Source organism: Oryzias latipes, chromosome 12 (assembly GCF_053564925.1).
Source record: "Oryzias latipes strain Hd-rR chromosome 12, Olatipes_Hd-rR_3.1".
Lineage (NCBI taxonomy): Eukaryota > Metazoa > Chordata > Actinopteri > Beloniformes > Adrianichthyidae > Oryzias > Oryzias latipes.
The window spans coordinates 22753653-22777082 of NC_136248.1; the positions used below are offsets into that span (position 1 = coordinate 22753653).

The 23430-nt window shown below is 37.1% G+C and overlaps 1 protein-coding gene across 5 annotated transcripts in view; it reads right to left on the reverse strand.

Annotated features, from left to right (window-relative positions):
- arhgap24 (Rho GTPase activating protein 24) overlaps nucleotides 1-23430 on the reverse strand; it is a 66060-nt gene that overhangs the window by 17955 nt on the left and 24675 nt on the right. Inside the window, exon 1 of one of the 5 annotated variants that reach the window (XM_011481682.4) lies at nucleotides 11474-11973. The exons of the other annotated variants lie outside the window; for them this stretch is intronic. Within the exon in view, the coding sequence (XP_011479984.1) occupies nucleotides 11474-11546 (73 nt within the window). The 5' untranslated portion in view covers nucleotides 11547-11973. Of the gene's footprint in view, nucleotides 1-11473; nucleotides 11974-23430 lie in introns of those variants that run through there. 5 annotated transcript variants of the gene reach the window in all.

Consider the following 23430-nt stretch of genomic DNA (forward strand, 5'->3'; position numbering starts at 1 on the left):
CACAGACACTCTTTAGGCACAGTATGGGAACAATGGGCAGATCTCTCTGAAGGTTTGGGCATGGAGAGGCCACAGTTTGATAAGGGTCACAACCCTACAAGCAAACATCTCCAATTCATACTGGGAGGCTTTTGTACCTTTAAAAACAGAGGACAAAGTATCACCGGTATCTCTTGCATATGATATGATCAAACTCTTCTGTTACAATAAATAAAAAAGAAGACAAAGACCCAAATTCAAAGACCCACTCCGATGACAATTGTGTTTTTGGTGTTTTTAACGTGTTCATGTATTATTTTTCTGAAATTAAGATTACGATTTTATTTCTGAGTATTTCTTTAATCAAATTGTTGTGAATCATTAGGTCATTTGAAAAAGCTTATGTGTGACGTAGAAAATATGCTAGTTGGGCCACAAGCAACCAATTCCAAGTTCTCAGCAGTGGGGATGGCAAGAGGGGCGGGGTTGCTCCACACCAACAGTCTTGCTCACAACCCAGAGGGGAATTTCTAATGAACTACTACCGCTCTGCAGAAACTATGTCCTAGAAAATGACACAGTTTTTTAAATTTTGCCCAAAAAATGCATAATCATAAGTAAAAGACCACTGGGAACACTTTAAACTAGATCAAAAGATGACTGGAGTGGGACTTTAATGTTCAGAGCAATCTTTTCAGCAGATAAATTGTTCCTCTCCAGCAGTGGCGCCTCCAGAAATTTTTCATGGGGGTGGCCAGTGGGGGGCCACATTAAATCTTGGGGTGGCACACAAAAACCATGAGCTATATTTTTAAAATTCATTCTACCAAACGTAGTAAAACAACCTTTAGAAAACCAACAGAAAGATAAATGCCTACTGATATTTTGTAGAACATGAACTTATAGTAGATACTACTAGTATAATAACTAATAGATACTAGTAGATACCATTAGTAGATACTACTACTGATATATATTTATTTTCTTTTGTTTATATTTAATGCTTTGGTGTGTCTGCTTGGGCTGTTCGGCTCTTGACTGAGAGATGTCTATAATAAACAAAAAATGAAATCTGTTGTTCTGAAATAATAATAAAATATCCTTCTAATTATTAATTATATCTGTTGACATTTCTATTCAGACTAATAATCATGAAACATTTTTATTATTAGGGTAACATAATTCTAACTTCACCAGTTGGTCCAGGAACAGGTGGAGCCCCTGCTTATGCTGAGTTCTGCTTTGCTTCTCTGACCAATGATGCTGACTGTCCCTCCTCTGATGCCGTCTCATCTTTGTCTTCCTCATTCTCTTCTGTCATTCATGCTGCTCTGTCTCATCTTCCTCCTCCTCACTACTCCTCTGTTGTTCCCCTACCATCTCTTTCACTCCTTCTGCTGCACTTTTATTCTTAAAATAAGAATATATGTTGAATTTCTCTTCATTCTCTGAAAATGGACAGACACAAGCATCAACTAATGACTATAGGTAACTCTGTGGAAACAAAAACACATCAAAATGTTGCGGTAACACAACAACCAGTGCTTAAATAGTGCCATGAAAATGAGTGGCGCGTGTGACAGGGACATCCTTTTTTTACTTATTAATAAGAAGTAATGACACATCCACCACCGCTGATGATGTGGCGTATTTGCACCAAGTATTTGCACACTGGGTTTACATGTTTTGCAGACCGCATGTTTTTTACACCTTTGCAGCTGTATTTATTTAACATTTAATATTTATTTCTTTATTTAATAAGAATCTAATTTTTGATAGTAATTTTTCGTAATAATTTGAGTGATATTTTTTATTATTTAATATAAATGTCATTTGTGATGTCCTTTATTGATGTTATATTATATAGATTATTTCTGAATGTCGTGTTGCTGCCACAGATAAATGAAATTTCTCCATTGTGGGATTAATAAAGTCATCTATCTATCTATCTATCTATCTATCTATCTATCTATCTATCTATCTATCTATCTATCTATCTATCTATCTATCTATCTATCTATCTATCTATCTATCTATCTATCTATCTATCTATCTATCTATCTATCTATCTATCTATCTATCTATCTATCTATCTATCTATCTATCTATCTATCTATCTAATCTATCTAGTTCTAAAGTACAGTAAACAGATCGTTAAAGACCCACGGAAAATTAACAGGAAAAGAAACGTAGCATTTTGGGATGTGTGATTGTGTGTGCGTGCGTGCGTTCTCGCGCGCACGCGTGTGTGTGCGTGCTGAAACCGGTGCTCGCGCGATGCAGGAAGAGAGGGGGGAGAGCGCGTGTGAGGGTGTGGAGCGCATACACGCGCGGTCAGTCGCCGTTTTTTAGTGTTTAGTTTTTTCTTTAGTGACTGAGGCTGGTTCTTTTGTCTGACCGGCCCGGAGGATCTGAGGGTTCGAAAGCGGAAGTGAACCACGCGTCTTATTCATTCTGCGTCCAGCGGCTTCTCTGTAGATGTCTGCGCACTCAAAGGCAGCAGGGAGGGGAGGGGGTGAGGGCCGGTTTAGGTGATCAGAGCGACTTGCCCGCTTGCTGGCTGTGCATTTGGGATGAAACGCACAACTGATGCTACCACAGCTTATAGTGGCTACTGGGGTGGCCGTGGGGTGGCCACTGGGGTGGCCAGGTGTCGGAGAGGGGTGGCCGTGGCCACCCCTGGCCACCCCCTGGTGGCGCCACTGCTCTCCAGAGGTTAACCTCAAAGTTATTTCTAAACTGGTATGAAATTGTAACAGGAACCATGTCAGTTCATTTTACTAACCAGTAGGTGGCTTGTTAGACATGAAATGCCATTCCCATTTACTCCAATGCAAAAAGATCTACATTTACAATGTAGGTAAACACACTCTTACTCTGGTTCCACAACTTTTTTTTTCTTTTTTTTGTTTTTAAGGTTAGATTTACAATCCATGATAATTGTACTCCATGTGACTTTTTTTTTTGCTACAAAAGTTCTATTTTAAATTTAATTTAACAACAGAGCTTCAGCTCCAGGGTTGATGTTGTTTGACTTACCATAACACTTCTACTACCTTTGCAATTACCTTAATTCCAGCAGATTCCGAAAAAACAGCTTTGGGATGATATGCATCACTTTAAAGAACTAAAGAGTTTTGTGCGGATATGGTGCAAAGCTGGTTTTCTCTGCGTTAGAATAATTTGGTTTACTTTATTGCGTAAACGGTCGAGAGTTACAATAGTTGGAAGCGTGTGTTATGTCCTGTCGCTGGCGACAGCTTTAGCTATAAAGGGTTAAACGTGGATGTGGCCTTTTGACGGTCATGTGTTCTCTGCCGTTTCACGACCTCATACTTTGAATTTTCCCATAACTGTCTGTTTTGTTTGTTCCACCTATTTGGCAACTTTTGGCAAGGCTGAATCTTGCAGATATGATAAAACGACAGAGACAGAAAAACAATCAATTCAATTAAATTTTAGTTAAGTAGCCCAATATTACAGCATAGTTGTCTCAACAGGCTTCATACCGGTAATTTATAAGAACATGAAATCAGTCATAAAAAACAATAGGTAATTGCTAAACTAAACTAAACAGACTACCATAAGCTAAACTGGGCATCCCTGCCCTTAGACCCTCCTTCTCAATCGTGAGACGTTACACACCTGTACAAATCTGCCATTTCCAAAAAATATGACATGAGAAGTTTTACATGCTTCCTGTCCTGCTTGACAACAAAGTCAGACCTTTCAGCTCAATGATGTCCAGCCTCTCCCTGCAGCTCCATTTTTCTGCCTATGAGTAACAGGTGTCTGGTTTCACCTGACCCCCTGTAAGGTATCTATGCCTAATTGTGTTTTTGGTGTCAGGGTGGTCTTTTCTTGTCAACAGACATAATCTCAAGGCAGACACCAAAACTGGATCTAAAGACATTATCAGCTGGAGAACACAGACTCCATAGAGCTGTGAAGGCTATCCATTACCACCTGATGCTGAACCAAAAACAAAGTCAATAGGAGTGAGGAGGTCAAAGAGGACAAGGTTTGTTTGGCTCCTCTGTTTCTTAATAGGGGCCCACAGGGAAGAGGGGGATCACGGCACCAAAAAATTGAGAATGATGGTTGCACAGATTTTATTGTTTGATTCTAAAAGGATACATGATGCTTTTACTTGAGGCGACATAATTACAATTTGAAAAAGTAAAAAAATCAAACAAACAGGAGACATATATTTAAAATCTGTGCATTTTGCAAATTTCAGAAATGGAGAAAGCTTGTCACCACAAGTTCACGCCTCAAGTTTTTTTTGTGTCAATGATAAAATGCAGCTGGTGAGTAGTGTGAGGGAGCCGAGTTGTTTAATGGGTTGTTATGAAGACGACTGGGGGAGCGTTGGGTCAGTTCGTTCAGCGAGGTCACAGGGCTGTCAAAGAGCCAAGAGTCTCCGTTCTGATTTCAGGCCAACTAAATTAAGAGCCGTGGCTGCGTGTCCTGCCAGGGCTGCTGGAAATATACCATTATGTGAGGGGAATCAATTTTCACTTTAAAAAAAAGGAAAAATTTCAGACAGCCCTGGGTAATATAAGATGACCTAATCATCACAATGAATGGAGATTAATCTAGAGGTAAAGTAGCATGTGCTGCCAGTTGAACTGCTACATTTTGAAGGCTTTGCCATCTTAATAATAGTGATATTATTAGCAATTCAGTTGCGACTTTTCTTTGGAGTGAATGATTAAAAAAGCAAAATGTATTCAAAACTTAATCCAAACAAAAAGTATAGTGTTGAAATTTAGAGAAGGCGTGCAGCTGCTGCCACTTCCTCACTTACATGGAATGCTGGGAGACTGAAGTATTGGTTCAATGGTACAAACACACACATTCCAGAGAAGATTTCTAGACAGATCAAGAGATAACCCTTCACCAGGACCACAAGAGACCTCCTTTAAGACAGCAGGCTATTGTTAGTCTGGCATCACAGTGCAACGGTGATGCACTGTTGAACGTGTGGTTTGGGTTACAGTGTCATGATGTTGGACATAAATGTAACATGCACTGAAAATTGAGATGTTGACAGGAAAAGTGACTTAATATTATGCCATTAAAGATCCACTTCAATGAAAATGGTATTTCTGGAGTTTTTTTTTTATCACGTTCATGTTCTTTTTCTCATGATGAAGGACATATATTTTAAAAAATAAGCTTAAAATTGCATTTTTGATGAACAGCTGTGCTCTTTGATGAACTCCTGCCGCTCTGCAGAAACTGTCCTAGAAAATGACAGGTTTTTCTTATTTATGGTGAAAATTGAATAATCATAATTATTCAAAAACACTGGAAAGGCTTTGAAAACAGCTCAGAAGATGATTGGAGTCTTTAAGTGTTCTCAGTTTCTTCAAATTGATTTGAAATTATGAGTAACTAGCTGGATGTTTGTTTTTGTGTAATAAATTCCAGTCATAAATTAAATTGTTTTCTCTGATCACCCCCTTTCAATGCAAATGTGGTTGTGAGATGAATTTCTGATCACTTTCCAGCAATTTATCATTGAGAACTCAAATAAAACTACAAAAAAGAATGTCATGGAGTTTTGTCTAATTATTATAAATGTCTTGAAAAACCCAGAGATCTTTTGTTTCTGCATTGCAATTTTACAGACAGTAGGGTTCCTCCTGATAGCTCACATCTTAAATGGATACCGGTACAATGTCTTGCTCTTTCAGAAAAGAGGAAACCTTTTCTCATGCCAGAGAATAAAGGGAGTGAACTTTAAAAAGTGCCTGTTGCCAAATAATACCCTCTAATATCACCTTTCAGCGGGTTTGAGCTTCAGGCTAGACGCACACCTGCACTCCCTGCAGTCAAAATTGGTAGGCTATGTCAACCTGGCCTTCGGAGAGTTCTTTGAACTTAGACAAGACTAAAGTAAGCTGACATTCCGTCCTTTTGTGATGTGATTGAGACTAAGCAATTTAAGGATTGTTGTTCGCCAACAACCAGTCACTTATTTATTACATTTTTTGTTTGTCATTTAGTTCCAATTTAAACAGGCACTTCCATAAAGCAATTCTTACACATATTTGACAGATGCTGTATTCCAAATTTTCTTTCTTTCTATGGCCAGATTGTAATTAAACCAGGTCTAAAAAACAGCAACCAACGGATTACATGTCCAGTGTGCGATCCCTTGTCCTGACACGTTCTGCTTGTCTTTGGTTTTCACTGTGATCTTGTGCAGGTCTGCTGTGGCTTCTCCCTCCTGCTCCGCCCATTCGGCTGTGCTTCCTGCTGGAGTCCACACCTGGACCCTGTTAGTTGATTGGGTTGTCTGTCTATTTAAGCCACCTTGTTTTGTATCTCTATGTTGGAGCCTTTTGTGTGCTACTCCTTGGTTTTGGTGAACTGTTATTAAACAGTCTTCAAACTTAGCATTTTGCATCATGTATTACTCTGCATCTGGGTTCCTGAGGTGTAAACCGTAACATGTCCCACACACCATGGGGGATTGAAGAAAAAACAAAATACACTGACCAAAAATAACTGACCAGCATGCCAATTGCACGCTCCCTCAAAACTTGCGACATCTGTGGCATTGTGCTGTGTGATACAACTGAAGATTTCCGAGTGGCCTTTTCTTGTGGCCAGTCTAAGGCACACCTGTGCTATAATCATGCTGTCTAATCAGCATCTTGATATGGCACACCTGTGGGGTGGGATGGATTGTCCTGACAAAAGAGAAGTGCTCACTATCACAGATTTAGACAGATTTGTGAACAATATTTCAGACACCTGGTTATTTTGTGTATGGATATTTTGTGTATGTATTCACATCTTTGAGTTCATACCATAAAAAATGGGAGCAACAATAAGTGTTGCGTTTATATTTTTGGTCAGTGTAAATAGATACAGTTGACTGATTATTTAGTTTTCTAAAGCTATCAGTTTTCAGCAAACTAGTATGTTTTTATTATCAAAAGATTTAGTTATTAGATTATAGTTTTAATCGTTGCACCACTCTCTGTACTTTACAGGGAACAATGTTAAAATAAGTTATGACTGCCAATCAAAGCAATACTCGCACTTAAAACCTCTTCTCCACCTTAGTTTGCATTTGGGGTTTTATTGTATGTTTCTAACCAACAGAGCAACTCAAAGAATAAATAAGAATAATGAAAATAAACTGATAAAGATTCAACGTGAAAGTGAAACTAAAACCTGAAGAAAATATTTACCTGTGTGGTTAAAGGCTTTTTTAGTATATCTACATCACACACACTTTTATTAAAAGCAAGTAAATTAAAAGTACAAGAAAAAAAGTACAAGTTGTTAAGCTTTGAGAATTTTAAAAATTTTAAATTTGCTTGTTTAATGTACAAGGTGTTACATGGACTTGCTCCGCCTCCCATGTCTGACTTTTTTAAAAAAAAGGGCTCACAGCGCTCTCAGGACTAGGGCCTCGTCTCGGGGGGACTGTGAGGTTCCATACAGAAAAACAGCGTTTGGACAAAACGCTCTCTCTGTAAAGGCCAGTAAACTCTGGAACAGTCTTCCACTGTACATCAGGGAGTGTCAAACATTACAGACCTTCAAAACACAGCTCAAGCAGTGGCTGAAAGCAAACCAGTCCTGTAGCCACTGACTTTTAACTCTCATAATGTACCACCTTCTTGTGTTCTTATTGTATCTGTGATTCTGTCTTTTGTTTTGTCCTGTTTTATGTTTCCTGCCTAGGGACTATGGATGCAAATTAGCATCATTGCTATAATCCAGCATGTTTACGCCTATCATTGTTTGGTAGATGTTCATTAATGTGCACTGTCCCTATTAAATAAAGCTTAAATAAAAAAATATATATATTTATCCTATGGATTGATTTTGTTTTGGTCATACTGAGCTTAATCTTTAATGCAGTGCTTTGCTCAAGATCATTTCAATTATTAATAGCCAAGAACACACTAGCTAGACGACGGTTTAACTTGGTGAGCTACAGCATAAAAGAAAAACTTGAAATAAATTAATTCAGTAAAAAGTAAATGAAATGAACAAGAAAACAAGAGGAAAATAGTGTGCAAATTAAGCTGTCTTTTGATGCTGTTCTGGGATTGGCTCCAGCCCCATGACCCTGAAACAGAATCCAGGAGAGTAGAAGATGGATGGATGGATGCTGTTCAGTATTAGGAAGGGTTATTGAAGACCCACTCTGATCATCTTTTCATCTGTTTCAAAAGTGTTGGCAGTGGTCTTTTAATTATGATTATATGTATAAATTATTATATATGAAGTATATTCTGCAGAGCGGCAGCAGCTCTTTGGAAATTTGCTTCTCTTCCCCTTCCAGTTACACCCCCAAACTAAGATCAGCGGTGTAACAAAAATGGCTAGCAAAATTGAAGCTATCTAGTCGTCCACTTTTGAGCCAGATGCCAGTTCAGATGAGGAAAACTAAAGACATACATGGACCTTGTCTACAAGAGGATGCATTTGAATGGAGCGGAGTGGGGAGCTTGTAGCCAGTTCAGCGTATTTTCTACTTCACAAATGCAATCTTTTTCAGACAGCATGTTTTCATCTGCTCCTGATTCACAAAGATTCAGTAAAGGAAATAGTCAGAAACGTAATTTTAAGTCTAATTTTGTCATCTATCATCATAAAAATGCCCCAATAACATGTAAAAAAAACAATTTTCATCAGAGTGGGTCTTTGTAATTAAATAATGTAATAAATATTTCAAAAACTCTTAAAATGTCACTTTATTAGAAAATGCAAATTCCGTGACAGTTAAACTACAGTCCTCGTCATACAAATGCATGAGTGCCTTGAAATAAAGATGCTATGGGCATATTTTATATATTTGTTCAATGTCACCTGTAACTACAACGACTCTGATGTGTCTTTGAGCAAAATGATACGTCATCTATTTATTAATATTATTTTTACTATTCTTTAAAGGTTTTAATTCAATTGTTTAAGTTTACAAGTATACACATCACCCCCAGCACAGTCCTGATTCTGCATATCCCCACCACATTTGACAAATCCAAATGTAATTCCTGAGACAAGTAATTCACTCCAGTTATTGGACGTGCCACGGAAGCATTAATCAGCATTTTCATTTGTTAAATTGCTTTGAGAGATTAATAGAGCTGTCATTCTATGATAAAACATAGAAATACATATGTGGACTTTCACATTTTTCTTCCTTCGTTTGACATTTTTCTGCTAAGTGACTGATATGGTGGATCATGAAACATGACAAGCACAGGAACAGAGTTTATAAAGAAGAAGCAACAACTATTTTTTTTTTAAATATCCATCTGCTTGTGGCAGAGTTCAAAAAACAAACTAACCATAACTCAAGTATAGTTGCTATGTGGGCAGCCAACAGTTATTAGCTTCAGCAAGATAAGTGGTTTCATTTCGACCACCGCAGCAGCGCTGCTGCCCGCATTGCCACTCCTCATTCTTGTTGATTCCTCTGACAAAGCTGGTCGTAGATCTAAAAGAAAAGCTGCACTGCAGACTGAGGGCAGCACGCTGATGTTGTCAGAGAAAACAAATGTGGGTGATGTAGGGAAACGATGGCTAAATAAATGCTTATGGGGAGTTTAGCTATAAGTACTGCAGGTTTATAGCTAAAACAATCCTTTTATCTAGAAGTTTCCAGGATTGGTTCAGACGTAGGTGCATCCCTTGTTAGTTACACATGTGTTTATTATAAAAAAAACCAAGCATGCCCCAATGAAGTACAGGTTAACTCATTGCAAATTGAAAAAAAAAGTTTATACAACGACAAGTTTGTTTTTGACCTGGTTCAATAAAGAATAAATTACACTGGCACCCCCTCCAATGTTGTTTTTGGTTTTGACCATTGCACAGTGGTGTTATTGTTCTATTTGCAGAGCTGCAAGCTTCTCATTCAGCATTCTTGGCTCATCATCCATCACTTGCAGCCTCCCAAGGTAAAATAGCAAAACACTTGGACTTCAGACAATAAATGCAGGTTCAGCAAATCCACAGCTGACCTGGTTTAGGACATGTCCGCTGAACTGAAACACAGAGAGTTTCTTTTGCAAATTACTTCTGCTTTCTTGAAACTCCTTGGACCTTTTTCTAAATATCAAGTTAATATTTTAAGCTCTTCTTTCTCTCTGTGGTTTAGAGTTGCCACATCTCCATCAACAGCTCCTGAAAGGCACAGTCAGTTCCAACATTCTTTTTACTACAATTTTTCTTCTGCCTGCTTCCTATCCCATCTGTTGCTGCAGATTTTCTGCATGAGAACATCTCTACCAGGATGGATTTACAGGCCGGCTGGGAGCTATGAATTCAGCAGCCTGTTCTGTTATCGGCCTCAAGCAGCCAAGCAAAGTGAAATTTGATCCAACCATGAGAATGCTGTGTTGAGGAAGCATGATTTTTCATCCTCTGGCGAGATTTCCTTGCTGCATTTCTGAAGCAACCAAGCAGAGTGACATTTAAAACTACATGAATCGTTGAGAGGCTTGTGGTTATTTTCATTGGTGTTATTTCAGAGGCGTCAGGTCATAATTTAGATAGAGCTGTACTCCTACCGACAAATCTGAAGAGCACTTCTAAACATTTACCATCTGTCAGTTTACAGTGGAGCTTGTTTACTTTTTTTATTTGATCCTGCATTAATAGTCACTGAAATTTACAAGTTAGGTCCATAAAAGGCCGAAAGGTTCACAAATAAATTTCATCTGCAAATTTTGCTCCACAAAAACCCCACACGGTAAACATTGATAGAAAACCGGAAGTTTTTCATTTTTTTTATGTCAAACAACAAACTTGGTTAATAATCTTTTAGGAGCTTTTAGAGACTTTTTAGTCCTGCACTAATTTTAGAAATTGCTCCATCAAAATTTCACATAACGATGGGAATAATCTATAATATTACATATTTACTTTTGTGCTGCACCTGGAAATGCCTGAGTAAATTCAACTTCAAATTCAAATGGAATAATGTTCAATAAAGTTTATTGAAAAAAATAATTTAAAAACAAGAAACTTTATCAACGTGCAGACAGTAGCTTATGATTAGCATTGCATGGACACAATAAAAAAAGTATTGCTGCAAAAGTACTAAATCAAATTGATTTTCCTTCATAAGTTGCCAATTCAATTTGATTCACAATCTTTTTTTTTTCAATTTTGTTGTTGTTGAGAAATGATTTTCACATACTAGCGAGCAAAAGTGGGAATTATTTGAATGAGTTCATAATTTCTTATAATAAAAACAGACTTAATGTAGTTATGCCTGAAAAATGTATAATTACTTTACAGGGATCCTGATTTATGAATTTGATTAATCAATATGGAGTTTTTTTAATCATTATTTTAAGACCAGCCCTAATTGGGAATTATTTTATATTTAAGAAAGACTCCACTGCTACTTTTCTGCAAGTTTAAGCAAATATAAAGTGTACAAATCCATTCCAGTTTGACTTTCAACTAAATATCTGATTTATTTCTGAAATAAGCAAAAATAACACACCTGGGTTGGAGTTAAGATCCATGGGGAGCGGAAAAAGATGTGCCCCCTTGTCAGCTGAGGGTTGGGGAAGCATAAGGCACGCTCTCGCTGCTGACTGCCGGCTCCCGAGTGCCACTTCTTCATCTGTTCTAGTTCTGTACCACCACTGCTGTAGCTTTATCTCCCTTTCTTCCTGCTAAATCCCTCTTTGCTGCACTTCACACTCTCCTCCTCTTACGTCTTTCTTTCCTCCCCACAACATATAAATCTGGCTCACAACTTCATTTAGCTGAGTCAAAGTCGGGTCACAATGATGCATCAATCAGTGGAAGCTAAAAGCGAGGTCAGGCTGAGGCTAGTCCGTCTGCCTGCTCCAAAGCTTTTCCTCTAAACTCCTGTCAAAGAAGCTGAAAGAGCGGAGGAAGCATATTTCAGGAAAAAAAAAAGTGCAAGATGGGGTGCTGCGAGCGAAACGGCAAGTCAAAGGCAAAAGGGTTTGTCTGCTCTTTTCTGAAGGAAGAGAAGGGGGTGGGAGCTAGAAGAGGGAGGTGGGGGCATTGTAAATCAAGCAGCCCTCCCCAAAGTGAGGACCTGTAAATCTGGTGAACCAAGAGTGGGCACTCAGCCAAATAACTCATCCACAGTGCTCTATAAATACGGCCGTGTCGGGTCGACAAGGCTGTTGCTACTGAAGGCCAAGAAACCCTGAGACACAAGGGCTTCTCCTTCTGGGTCGAAGGCTCCTAATCACCTCCTTATCTTCATCTCATTGCTGAAGTACATCACAGGGATACAAAAAATAACAGTCTCTTTGATACTGGCATCAGCCGATGGTAGAACCATTAAAAAACTCATTAGAAAGTGCTGCTTTTGAGTGGCAAATGGAAGAACATACTCAAAGAAATCTAATAATATTCTTGAGAATTTGACATTCAATTCGTGCATGTTTGATAAATAAACTGTAACAGTCAACCTGATCAGTGACATACAAAGGAGGGGGAGTGCAGGGGTCGCATTTGGGGGTCAGAGAAAGACTCTGAGAGCAGAGGAAGGAATGCTGCATGTCAAATGTTGGACCCTTCAGTAAGTCTGTTACAAAAGTCTTTAAACTTCCTGTGCTGTTTCTCCCCTATATCTCTGACTTGGCCTGCTCTCAACCCCCTGATCATCCCCCCTTACCCACCCCCACCCCCCCAAGGATCTCACAACTGCAGCCTCACACACAGAAATAATGATGCGTGGACATAAAACAGGGGGAGGAAGGAGACCTCGGATACTCTCGGTGGAGCATAAATGAGGGGAGATATTCCAAACATCCAACGCATACGAATGGTATGCAGCTCATTGTTTGGACAGGCCGGACAGTCTCCTGCATTTCATCATGTCTCTTTTTAAAACAACAATTAAACATTTCCGACCCACCACAGAGACTGATTTGGATGGGAAATTACAAGGTCGTGATTTGTTTCACCTCATTAACAGCCAACTTTCCCATGACTTTTCACCTAATAACTTATTTTCTGATCGTGGGGAAATGAAGGCGTCATCAATGAAGCATTAGTAGCAACTGAAGAAAACACATTTCCATCAAAGCCTCCTATATCATCCCTTTTTGCTGCCTCAGCAGCCTTTATTTACTCAGCAATAGAACAGAGAAATCCTGTAAAACAGTTTAGGACCTTAAAAAAACAAAGAAATGCAAAGTAAACATTCTTTTTTTTTTTTTTGCAGTATTTTGAAAAATTTGACATTTAAAAAAATTATGAGTGCTGCTAAATATAAGAAATGATCTATTCAATCTACTTTTGTTTTTTTGCAAAGTTTTGATCATAAGTAGAGACCCTTTAACTTCTGGATTGAAGCTCATTTAAGAAAGAAATTGGGTGAAACCAGGTGCAGTTCACCAAATAACCACTTAGGGCCGATTATAAGTCCAAGTCAGGACATATTTTTAAACTAGCGGTAATCCAAACAAAGGTTAAACTAATTGCTTTAAATATGTTTTATACCCTATTGTTCGGATAAAGAAGACATCTTTGTTTTTTGTTTTTTTTGAAAAATACAATAAAGTATCTCTGTAGGAAGATAAAAAAAAACTCTTGTTCCGGCCTAACTTAAAAAAAAAAATTTTTTTTAGATTTTTAACAAAAGAAACAAATAAGAAAATCCTCTTTCAGATGAAAATTGATGAAAGACGACTAAATTGTAAACCATATAAAAATGTAAGTTTATAACAGAAAAATTGTAACTTTATAAAATCTAAGTTAAAAACATTGTTGGATATTATGTAAACAATATAGCATACACAGGGTGCATCCAATAGAATAAAGTATTTCTACATTTGGTAAAAAAATTTTAAGTAACTGTTTTTATGTAAATAAGTATTTTGTTTATACAAAAAGTCAAGCTACGTTCCCACTGCCCTCGACAGCTCGTGTTCAAGCGGGCACTTCCGATTGAAGGTTTTGTAAATGTCTTTCAGGCTTCCGCTTTCAAAACATTTGAGCTCACTTGTCACTACGCAGGTTTCTACGGATGGGCTCTACGTACAAAAATGCTATAATTGAACGTGTGTTGAAAGTTAACCAGGTCAATCTTTGACCAATCAGGGACTCTGATTTAGTAGTTTTTATGTACCAGCCGTTTAAAAATTGATGAAGGAGGAGAAATTAGTAATTGCGGTCTGTGCCCGGACGGAATTCTATGACACCAATAAGTCTTTCATATGTCGCATTAGAGCTGTGAAAGAAAAAGCCTGGGATAAGATTTGCGAGATTTGCACCGCTTCAGCATTTCACACCAAGCCTCTTCTTCTATTTTGGGCTGTATAAATAAAATTGAATTGAAAATTGAATCTTCAAGCTGTAGGTGGTAGACATGCGCTTATAAAAAGGAGAAAAAGAAAAACATGACGACACCCCACTCCTGCTTGTCTAGAATAAAAACCATATGCTGAAAGCACCTTCAAGAATGGGCATGCTCAGTGTGTCCGTAGATTAAAACTTGAATTAGTTGTCTTTGTAATCAAATGTACCAACCACTTTAAAGAAAAGATTGTCAAACCATAAACTTTCTAATTAAAAAAAAAAGTAAAGAAATTCTGCTTTGCGAATTTGATACAAATAAATAGTTGAATGAATTGTAAAGACGTGAAATTTTTTTTCAAATTTTTTGAAATTTAAAACCTTTAAATCCTTCATTTTTAAAGTTTGATTGTATCATGTAGAAAAATAGAGACCAAATCCTTTGGCATGATGTCATCACACATCAAATATCCTAGAGGTGTCTTTGTATGCATTAGGAAGAGATGGATTTTAGAGCAACTTTTGAAACACTTTTTAGAATAATTTTGTGTCATGTGGACTACACTTACAGATAACATCGGCTCTAAAACACAGCGTACGACCCACAAAATGATGTTGGTTAGCTCTTCTTAACACAATGAGAGGAAACTGTTGTGATTTTATGACAGGAAACGACTAAATCCCTTTCCTACCATCAGACAGCAGCAGATTGTCATTACACTAACTTGAGTTGAGGCACTAGACTAGTTTGTCAAAAGTCACAGTTTGTGCCAAAAGTACATGTTCCTCCAAACCCTCAAATCCAGCAGCTCATAGCTTTATGTCCTACGATACATTTAATAGATAAAACAATAGTTATTCTTGCATCATCATTGTGTATTTATGAAATACATTGAATAAATACACTGCAAACGATAATCCAAAAAGAAGAAGCTGCACACCTTTACAAACTGCAGATTGCACCTCCTTAAAATAAATGCTTTGCAGGCTCTGGTTTAATGAGGAGACTGTGCAAAATCTCCACATGGGAGGCTTCAGGCTTCCTCATCAGACGCACCAAAATATCCTCCAACATACCTGATCATTTTAAGCATGCAAACAATTTTCTCAGTCCATGCTGACTAACAGCTTGCAGCTGCCTCTGAAAGCTTCGACTCCCTGTGAGAAAAAATAACCCTGTTCAGTCACATTTACAAGTAAATCAGGATGACAAAGCCTCCTTCTTTCTAACTATAGAACCTAAAAAGGTTATAGGAGCTTTCATAACCAACAGAAACTGATTTCTTTGAAGTCCTGAGAGTCAGACAGGATCTTTTTACTCACTGTCTTGTTAGGAATTTTCAGGAGAATTAAGTTGCACACTATGTTTGAACAGCTCATTCACACCTCAGAATATTCTGCCTCCCTCATCCTCCTGCAGCACCACCCAGACGGATTTTGTAATTCATCCGCACACCCTCGCCTTTGAAGGGTGGCACACTCATTAAAGCAGCTGAGAAAGTGCTTCTGAAAAAAAAATCACAGGACCAAAGAAAGAACGCTTGCTAACTCATTCACAATTATGATGGCAATGCACAGCCAAAGTGGCAAATTCTAAAAAAAAAAGTCCAACTCTATGGGTTAAAATTCTCATACATCAGTTTTTCATTGAGGAGTGAGCTTGCAGGGGAGGCCTCTTTGAAATTTACAAAGGATTTCCACCATGCTTTCTGAAAAATCAGATTGATTTTAAGAGGAAAATATTCCAGCCTTTTCTTGTCCTCCCCTGCGTTTTCTTCCACCCCAGGCTTCTGCCTTGGTAACTACGTGGAAACAGCCTGACTGGCCCTGCAAATAACTCAGGGTAAGGGGAACCAAACTGACGGAGAGTCTCCTATTTTAAACTGACAGCCCCCCTTCTTCACTGGCGGCGAGAGTTTGAGCTACAAGGCCCAAGTATCTTTCAAACCTTAATAAGTCACTTCCATAAAAAGGTCATTTGACATCAAAGGTGCTTCTGGATCTTTTTTGTCTTTTTCTTTTAAAGGGCGTTATATTTGGTTTTACTAGAAAACTAACATACAGACTAAATTTGGTTAAGTTGATAATTAACAAGTATAGATTAAAAAAATTATTATTATTAAATTACTTAATTTTTACCTTTGACGTGAAATATACAGCCCTTATAGAGACAGTTCAGACTGTCTTTGATCTAACAGCATTCCCATAGTCTGCACAAAAATACATTTTTTTAAATGAATTAACTCTTTTTGGTCGTTTTAAAATTTATTTTTTATCACTGTTTTTTTAATTTTACATAAATCTAGAGAACATATTATTTGACCAGTTTTTCTTTGGGAAATTAAAACAGCACCTTTTCCATAAAACCTCCTAAAAATGTTATAATTACAGATTCAAGTGAATGTAGTTACTGTTTGAATGGATTATAGAGGTTTTACTAAATTCCAGATGGAATAACAAACGTAAGATTTAGGATTTTGTTTCACATAGAATAATGCTTCACCGAATTGCATACATGTCCCTGTAATTATCAAGATAGCTATTTATTGGTTTCTGAGACCTGGCTAAATGAAGAGAAAGCCTAAAATATCTGAAATCGAGCCATCTTTCTCTTATAACATATTCACTTATCTATTATTTCCTTGCATTTTGAAACAAAGCTTCCTCACTGTTTTAGGAAATAATATTGAATCAGTGTTTTAATGTGTGTTAGTTACAGTAAAAGCAACACTGGGGAAAAATAGCAAACATCTGTCTAGGTTTTTTTACATAGAGATATGTGTTCTGACTTTTTGTCCTCTTTTGCCACCAATTCCATGTTTTTCAGGGTTTGGTAACTTATCCTGTCCGTTTAGTTATTTGGTTCCACAAAATTAAGTTTTCAATCCCATAATGTTCTGAAGATAACACATCGGGTGACTGAAATAGCACATCTCATTTCAGACTCAATGAATATTGTTTTATTACATGGTATAGAGGCCACAACAGAACTGTGGAGGAATTTCAATAGATTTGTCCTGAAACTAGTTTTGGATTAAAATAAAGGATAACCCTAAAATGCGACACAGTAGAAGCTGCAGCAGTAGTTGCAGGACTTCTTGCATGCTGCAACATATGCATATAGGTCCCAGCAGCAAAACCCACTCGTGACTAATGTTACAGGGAAGCCTATTTGAAGACTGTCTCCATAAATCCCATCAGTTACACACCACCTGCAGCAGATTCCTGCATTTTCTTTGTTTCTCCACGGGGGTTTACTTAACCTCAAATACTTAATATTCTCAGCCTGTCACATTTCCTACACATGAACAAGTGAATAATTGTTTGTAAAGTTATTGGCTGCTGCTTTACCTAATTCTTCTGTCCATCATCAACATTAGATCCTTTCAGTCTACCTTCTAGCTTACACATACAATTAATCAGCTTCAATATAAAGAACAGCGCCCTCATTTGTGGTCACAAAATTGCACGTCTATCACCAGCCTGTAATATATTACTTTAATAATATAACTTTTAGTCAATACTGTTTAATATTCTTGGAGGAGAGGATTGACATGACAGGTAAGGCAATTTATCCTTCAAGAAAGACACATTGTTACATTTTTTTTAATCAGCAAAGTAAAATATATTAAGAAAAAGGTCAGATTTTTGCTGACATTACAAATTTAAAGATTAAAACATGCTCCTTAGTATAAAAATGAATCAGTGCCACCTGTCACTCATAATTGACATGACAGATATGTGGTTTCTTTAATTACTCGAATTTAAACTGGGTTATTTGAGGTAAAGGTATAGAAGATAGAAAGTAAAAGTTCATAAATATTAATTGTTTTGAGTTCAAACTAAAATTATGTAAAGCAGTGTCCCATAAGAGTTTCATATGAGGATGTTTTATAGTTTAAATCTACAGGGAAGCAAATTTCAGTGCGACAAAATGCATTTTTGTTTCTTGATTTGCATATATAAGCAACATGTAAATTATGTCTGTTTAGAAAGATGATGCCTAGATGAATAGAAGATGCCTCTTTTTGGTGCAGTGCGATTCATGTGGTATTATCCCTCTTTCCCACTCCCCTTCAGGGGAGCGGGAAAATTAATATGATCTAGCCGCTTTCCTGTGGTAATGTTATGCATTGAAGTAGCCACAAGAGGGCAGCATAGTTTTTCTTAAGAAAAAAAGCTCCACTAGTCCCTCAATTTTACTGTAAAATAAATAAATATATATAGGTGCTATAATAATACTTTCTAAGCTTTAGCAAGACATCAAAAAAATTGAAAAAGGAAAATTACGTTCTTGTTGGATTAAACTGTGTATTTTACACATACTTGTAGAGATATTTTAAACTGAAGGACATAAAGAAACAAGTTTTATTTGAGATTGTGGATGGGGACAAGCCCACGTTAATTCTGTCTGTTAAGTCTAGTTATGAACTCACATAAAAGATAAACTCAAATTTAAAGACAGTACCTGAGAGGGAAACACACACAGGAGCCAAAGTCATGTGTTTATTGGACCTTTGGAAAAGACCCGGACAAAACAGCAGGGAGTGTTTCCTGTGCTGAACAAAATGAGATAATTAATCACAGTTGGATGGTGGAGCATGACATTTAGGAACAGGTACGCCTTACATGAACAATTAGGGTAGAATAACAGTCTTTGCCATTTACTCTGAATTTATAATTTGCTGTTTGAAGACTGCAGCCTCAATCTGCTGTTCGTAGCTCAGCCCCATGCAGCATTCTTTGGAGGATTAAGTACCAGATAAAAACTGCACAGTGAACCTTAGAGGCAGGATGTTCTGATGTGTATTCCAGATATTTGCACAAAGTAATATCACATTTTTATTCTGATAGTAATTCATGTCTTCAAGAGACTTTTACATCATTTTTCAGTTAGTTCTGCTTTCCAGAGGGCTGGAAAAGTCCTAAATCTATGAATTGTACACCTTAACTTACATAATCTTGATACTAGATGCCAAAAACAGCCCCAGAACCCTCAGAGGTATAAATGCATTATACTTTCTTTTTTGCATGCTCTAACATGTTGGAGTAATGGAAAACAATGTCATTGGAAAACAATTCAGTTTGGATTACTGAAACAAAAACTCCAAAGTTTCTGCACAGGTTTTCATATGAAACAGTTGAAAACAACATAAACAGCTATGATTCTAGTCTAAATGTTGTGGTGAGTTCAGCCCCATACTGCTGCAGTTTTTGCACACGGCCTCCAGATGTGGGGACACAAAGACACAGCTGAGGAGGAGCAGGGACGGCCAAACTCTGTTTAATTAAAGATGGATTGTTAACATTCTTTGACTTCTTTAAACTTCAAATCTGACATTTTTGCACAGAAAGTGACCAAATAGCCAACTTGGGCTTAAAACCCCATCACTACCCCTAGAAGACAACAGATATCTCTGTTCATGCGACTCTTACTGCTACACCACTTCCTGTCTGTCTGTCTGCCAGCGAATGGTGTGTTCTAACTGCAGAGCCAGATTTAGAGCAGTGGAATAAATGTGTTGTGCTTTTCTTGCTTCTCTTAGACTCCTTTATAGGCTCGTTGTTTTCCAACAGAAGCGGGGGCACAGAGACTGATGCAGAGTGGGGAGACGTGAGACAGCAGAGGCTGTCTGAGCTGGAAGTTTCTTAAACAGGTGTGTGTGTGCGTGCGTGCATGCGAGTGTGTGTGTGTGTGTGTGCACGGCATGCAATCAAAACTTTGACAGCTTGAAGAAGACATAAATTTGGACAGTGCTGGGGTGATGTAAGGGAGTGTTTGCATATTAAAAAACTGCAATCCTGAAGTCATAACTGGAAAAAGGTGCCCATACTTCACTTGTGCACAGGTTTCATTATAAATTTTAGACAACACTTTTATGGATTTGTAGCACAAATTCCACTTTCCTTTCACTAGCTGCAGCATACTACATCCTTTTCCACATGAAATGCTCTGTTTTTTTCTTAGGTCCAGTCTCCCAAAACCCCTAAACTGCACTGGTTGGTCAAATAAATAAATAAATAAATAAATAAATAAATAAATAAATAAATAAATAAATAAATAAATAAATAAATAAAAAGACAAGACTGTGTTGCAGAAAAGTCTTTTCTTGGGGGGAATACTAGAGAGAAATAATTCAAATGTATTTGCAAAGTAATTGGTGAAAAAGCAGTTCTTTTAGATGAGATATTGAGCAAGCATTGATGTTTATTATTTAACCTGTTTGCTCCTATCCAAAAAGACCAAAGCAAAGTAGCCTTCTTCAAAATATGTCTGCGATTTGGTCAGAGGATTTCCGCTCTATGACGCAGATACAATCTTGAGCAGCTTGTTTATGATTTTTAAACATATTAGGGTTTAAATTAGGGTTTGTCCCTGTGCACCATCACCTTTTTGCTTGGTGCAGCACCCAAAGATGATTTGTGAAGTAAGATACTTGAAAAGTGTCTTTTAAACAACAGCAGTGCACACAAACTCAAAGTGTGTGTTTTTCTAAGTTGACAGAATTTACTTTAACCATCATTTGAACAGATTCAATATTAGCTCAAATCCAGCCTTTGAAACTGATGACATGGAGGACTACAAGTAGAGGAAAAAGGACATGGGAGACAAATTCAACAAATATAAATGTTTAGGAAGATAGAAAAAGATTAATAAAATACAGAAGAAATGTCAACCCATGCACTACCAATTTTATGCATTTAACAACTTTTTTTTGGCGAAATTTTATCCACACATCTAATGGGTTACATAACAACTAGATTCCTTGGTGATATATGAGGGTAAAAGTACTGGGTACAAAAAAAATATTTAGCAAAGAATGAATTCTTCCACCACTTTAAGCCAGTCTTTATTTTTTCTAAGAAAACAGCAGATTTGTGGTAAAGAAAAAATTCAAAAACTTCTGTTGTGTTAAGGCTAACAAACGTGTGAGCATAAATGTCGAATCTTTAAAGACCCACTCTGATGAAAAACATGTTTTTAACACGTTCTTGTAGCATTTTTCTGATTATGAAAGATATGTATAAAGAAAATGAAACTCAAAATTACATTTCTGAGTATTTCTTTATTTAAATCATTGTTAATCAGGAGCAGACAAAAAAATTAGTTTGAAAAGAGTGTATTTATGATGTAGCCACAAGCTCCTTGCTTTCAGCAATAGGGAGGAAAAGGGGTTGGGCTTGCTCCGCGGCAAGTCGCCAACTGTCCTACCCATGATTTAGAGACCAATTTTAAACGAACTCCTGCCACTTTGTAGGAAAATGAAACAGGTTTTTGATTTTGGCTAAAAATGGCACAATTAAAAGTCCACTGGGAACGTTTTTACAATAGATCAGAAGAGATTTAGAGTGGGTCTTTAACCAGCATCAGAAATGTTGATGCCACATTGATTGACGTTGTCACATGAACGTTTTGGAAAAACCCTTTTGACTCAACATAGTATGCAGCTTCACCTTGAAACATATAGTGGATATAGACCACCCAAACATACCATCAGTCCAGTAAGTGATTGTGCGTGTCAGTGCAGTAGAAGTTTCTTGGTGTGGAAAACAAAATCAACATTTAGTTTAGTTTAGTTACTTTTTAGACTGAATGTGCAGAATGTTTCACATGCACTTTATTTACCAAAACTGGAAAAAACATGTTTTCATCTACACAAAAAACGAAAAAATAAAACACAAAAAAGGAGCAAAACTTTTAGTTTTTTTTAAAACCTCCTTTTTGTTCTTTGCTATCATAATCTGTCACATTTACTTGGTTACAAACTTTGCACATTTTTTAATGTTTTCTACTCTCATTTGTTTAAAATTTTCAAAGCAATATTTACCCATGTAATTTCTGGGCTCCAAAATATGAATAAAAGACAACCTATCATCTCACAGTCACTTAAAAACATACAGTCTACTGAAAGGAACTAGTATCAATAGGATTTGAAGTGTGGCATTGTATTAAAAGAGCTTTCTTTCCACTGACAGATCAAAGCAGGCCTTATGAAAAGAGACACAAGGTGTGTTGTTTCTCTTGTGCAGAGCTTCAAAAGGAACTCCATGTAAAACTATCAATACTCCTCGGATGTGCAAAATTTTAAACTGGCAGAAATCTCAAAAGAAGCAAAGGACACCATAGACAGGCCCTCATGTAAACATCAGACACACTCAGACTGTGTTTCTGTCACTTAGTGCAGCTGCATAAATCCATTATGTAACTCTTATCTTAGCCTGGGTAGTCCTTTACTGATCTTTATAAATGGCTGATGAATGGTTGTTTTGCTTCATGTGGTCAAGACACACTGCTGAAAAATCCTAAAAGAACTCTTAATTCTGGTGCTTTTGAAAAAAGAAAACAAAGCAATTTTTTTGTTGTGATTTAGTTTAGTTTTGCACCACCTTTTTATTTATTTTTGCTCTTAAATATCAGAATTTGTGAGTTTAGTCATAGAAGTAAATTTTGATGAACATTTCGAATCCTATTTTTCTGGCATGATTGTCATGCTATTTAAAAAGGGTTGAATCGGCTTCTTGTTGTAGTTTCAGGAAGAAAAAAAGAGAAATTACTAAGTGTCCAATTTCACAAAGCAGTACTCATTTTTTCTCATTGCTCCAATTGATTGTATTGGGAACTTGCAAACATTTTCTCCACAAAAGGGCAAAATACCTACACAAAGAAACACAGTCCAGGACGAAGATCTGAGTTCTTAGAATTACTGGCATATATTATTGTATGGGGGGGAAAAAAAAAACCCAACAACAAATCTCTGCCCAAAATAGGTCTGAGTATTGTGTTAATAAACACTTCACTATGCCAGAATCAAAGAAACTCTGACGTGATTTGGGTAAAAAGTACTGAGACTTCTAAAAAAAAAAAAAAAAAAAAAGCAAATGAAACATGATGGAAAAATAAAGTTGTATTTTAATTCAGCATTTTAGACACATACAGCACCATCTTGAACAAAATACCTTCTCAGATAGTCTTTTATATACAGCTACCTCGACATCCAGTCGAAGCATTTAAAGCCAAGTTTAGTTGTTTGATTTTAGACTTGCTCCTTTGGATTATATCTACACAACACAGTTTTGACTCATAAGACTTGCCTGTGGGATACAGAAGAGTACATGGGCATGCATTTGTGGGGTTAGGAAAAGAAGCCCCAATCATGAACCCTCTGCCACCAT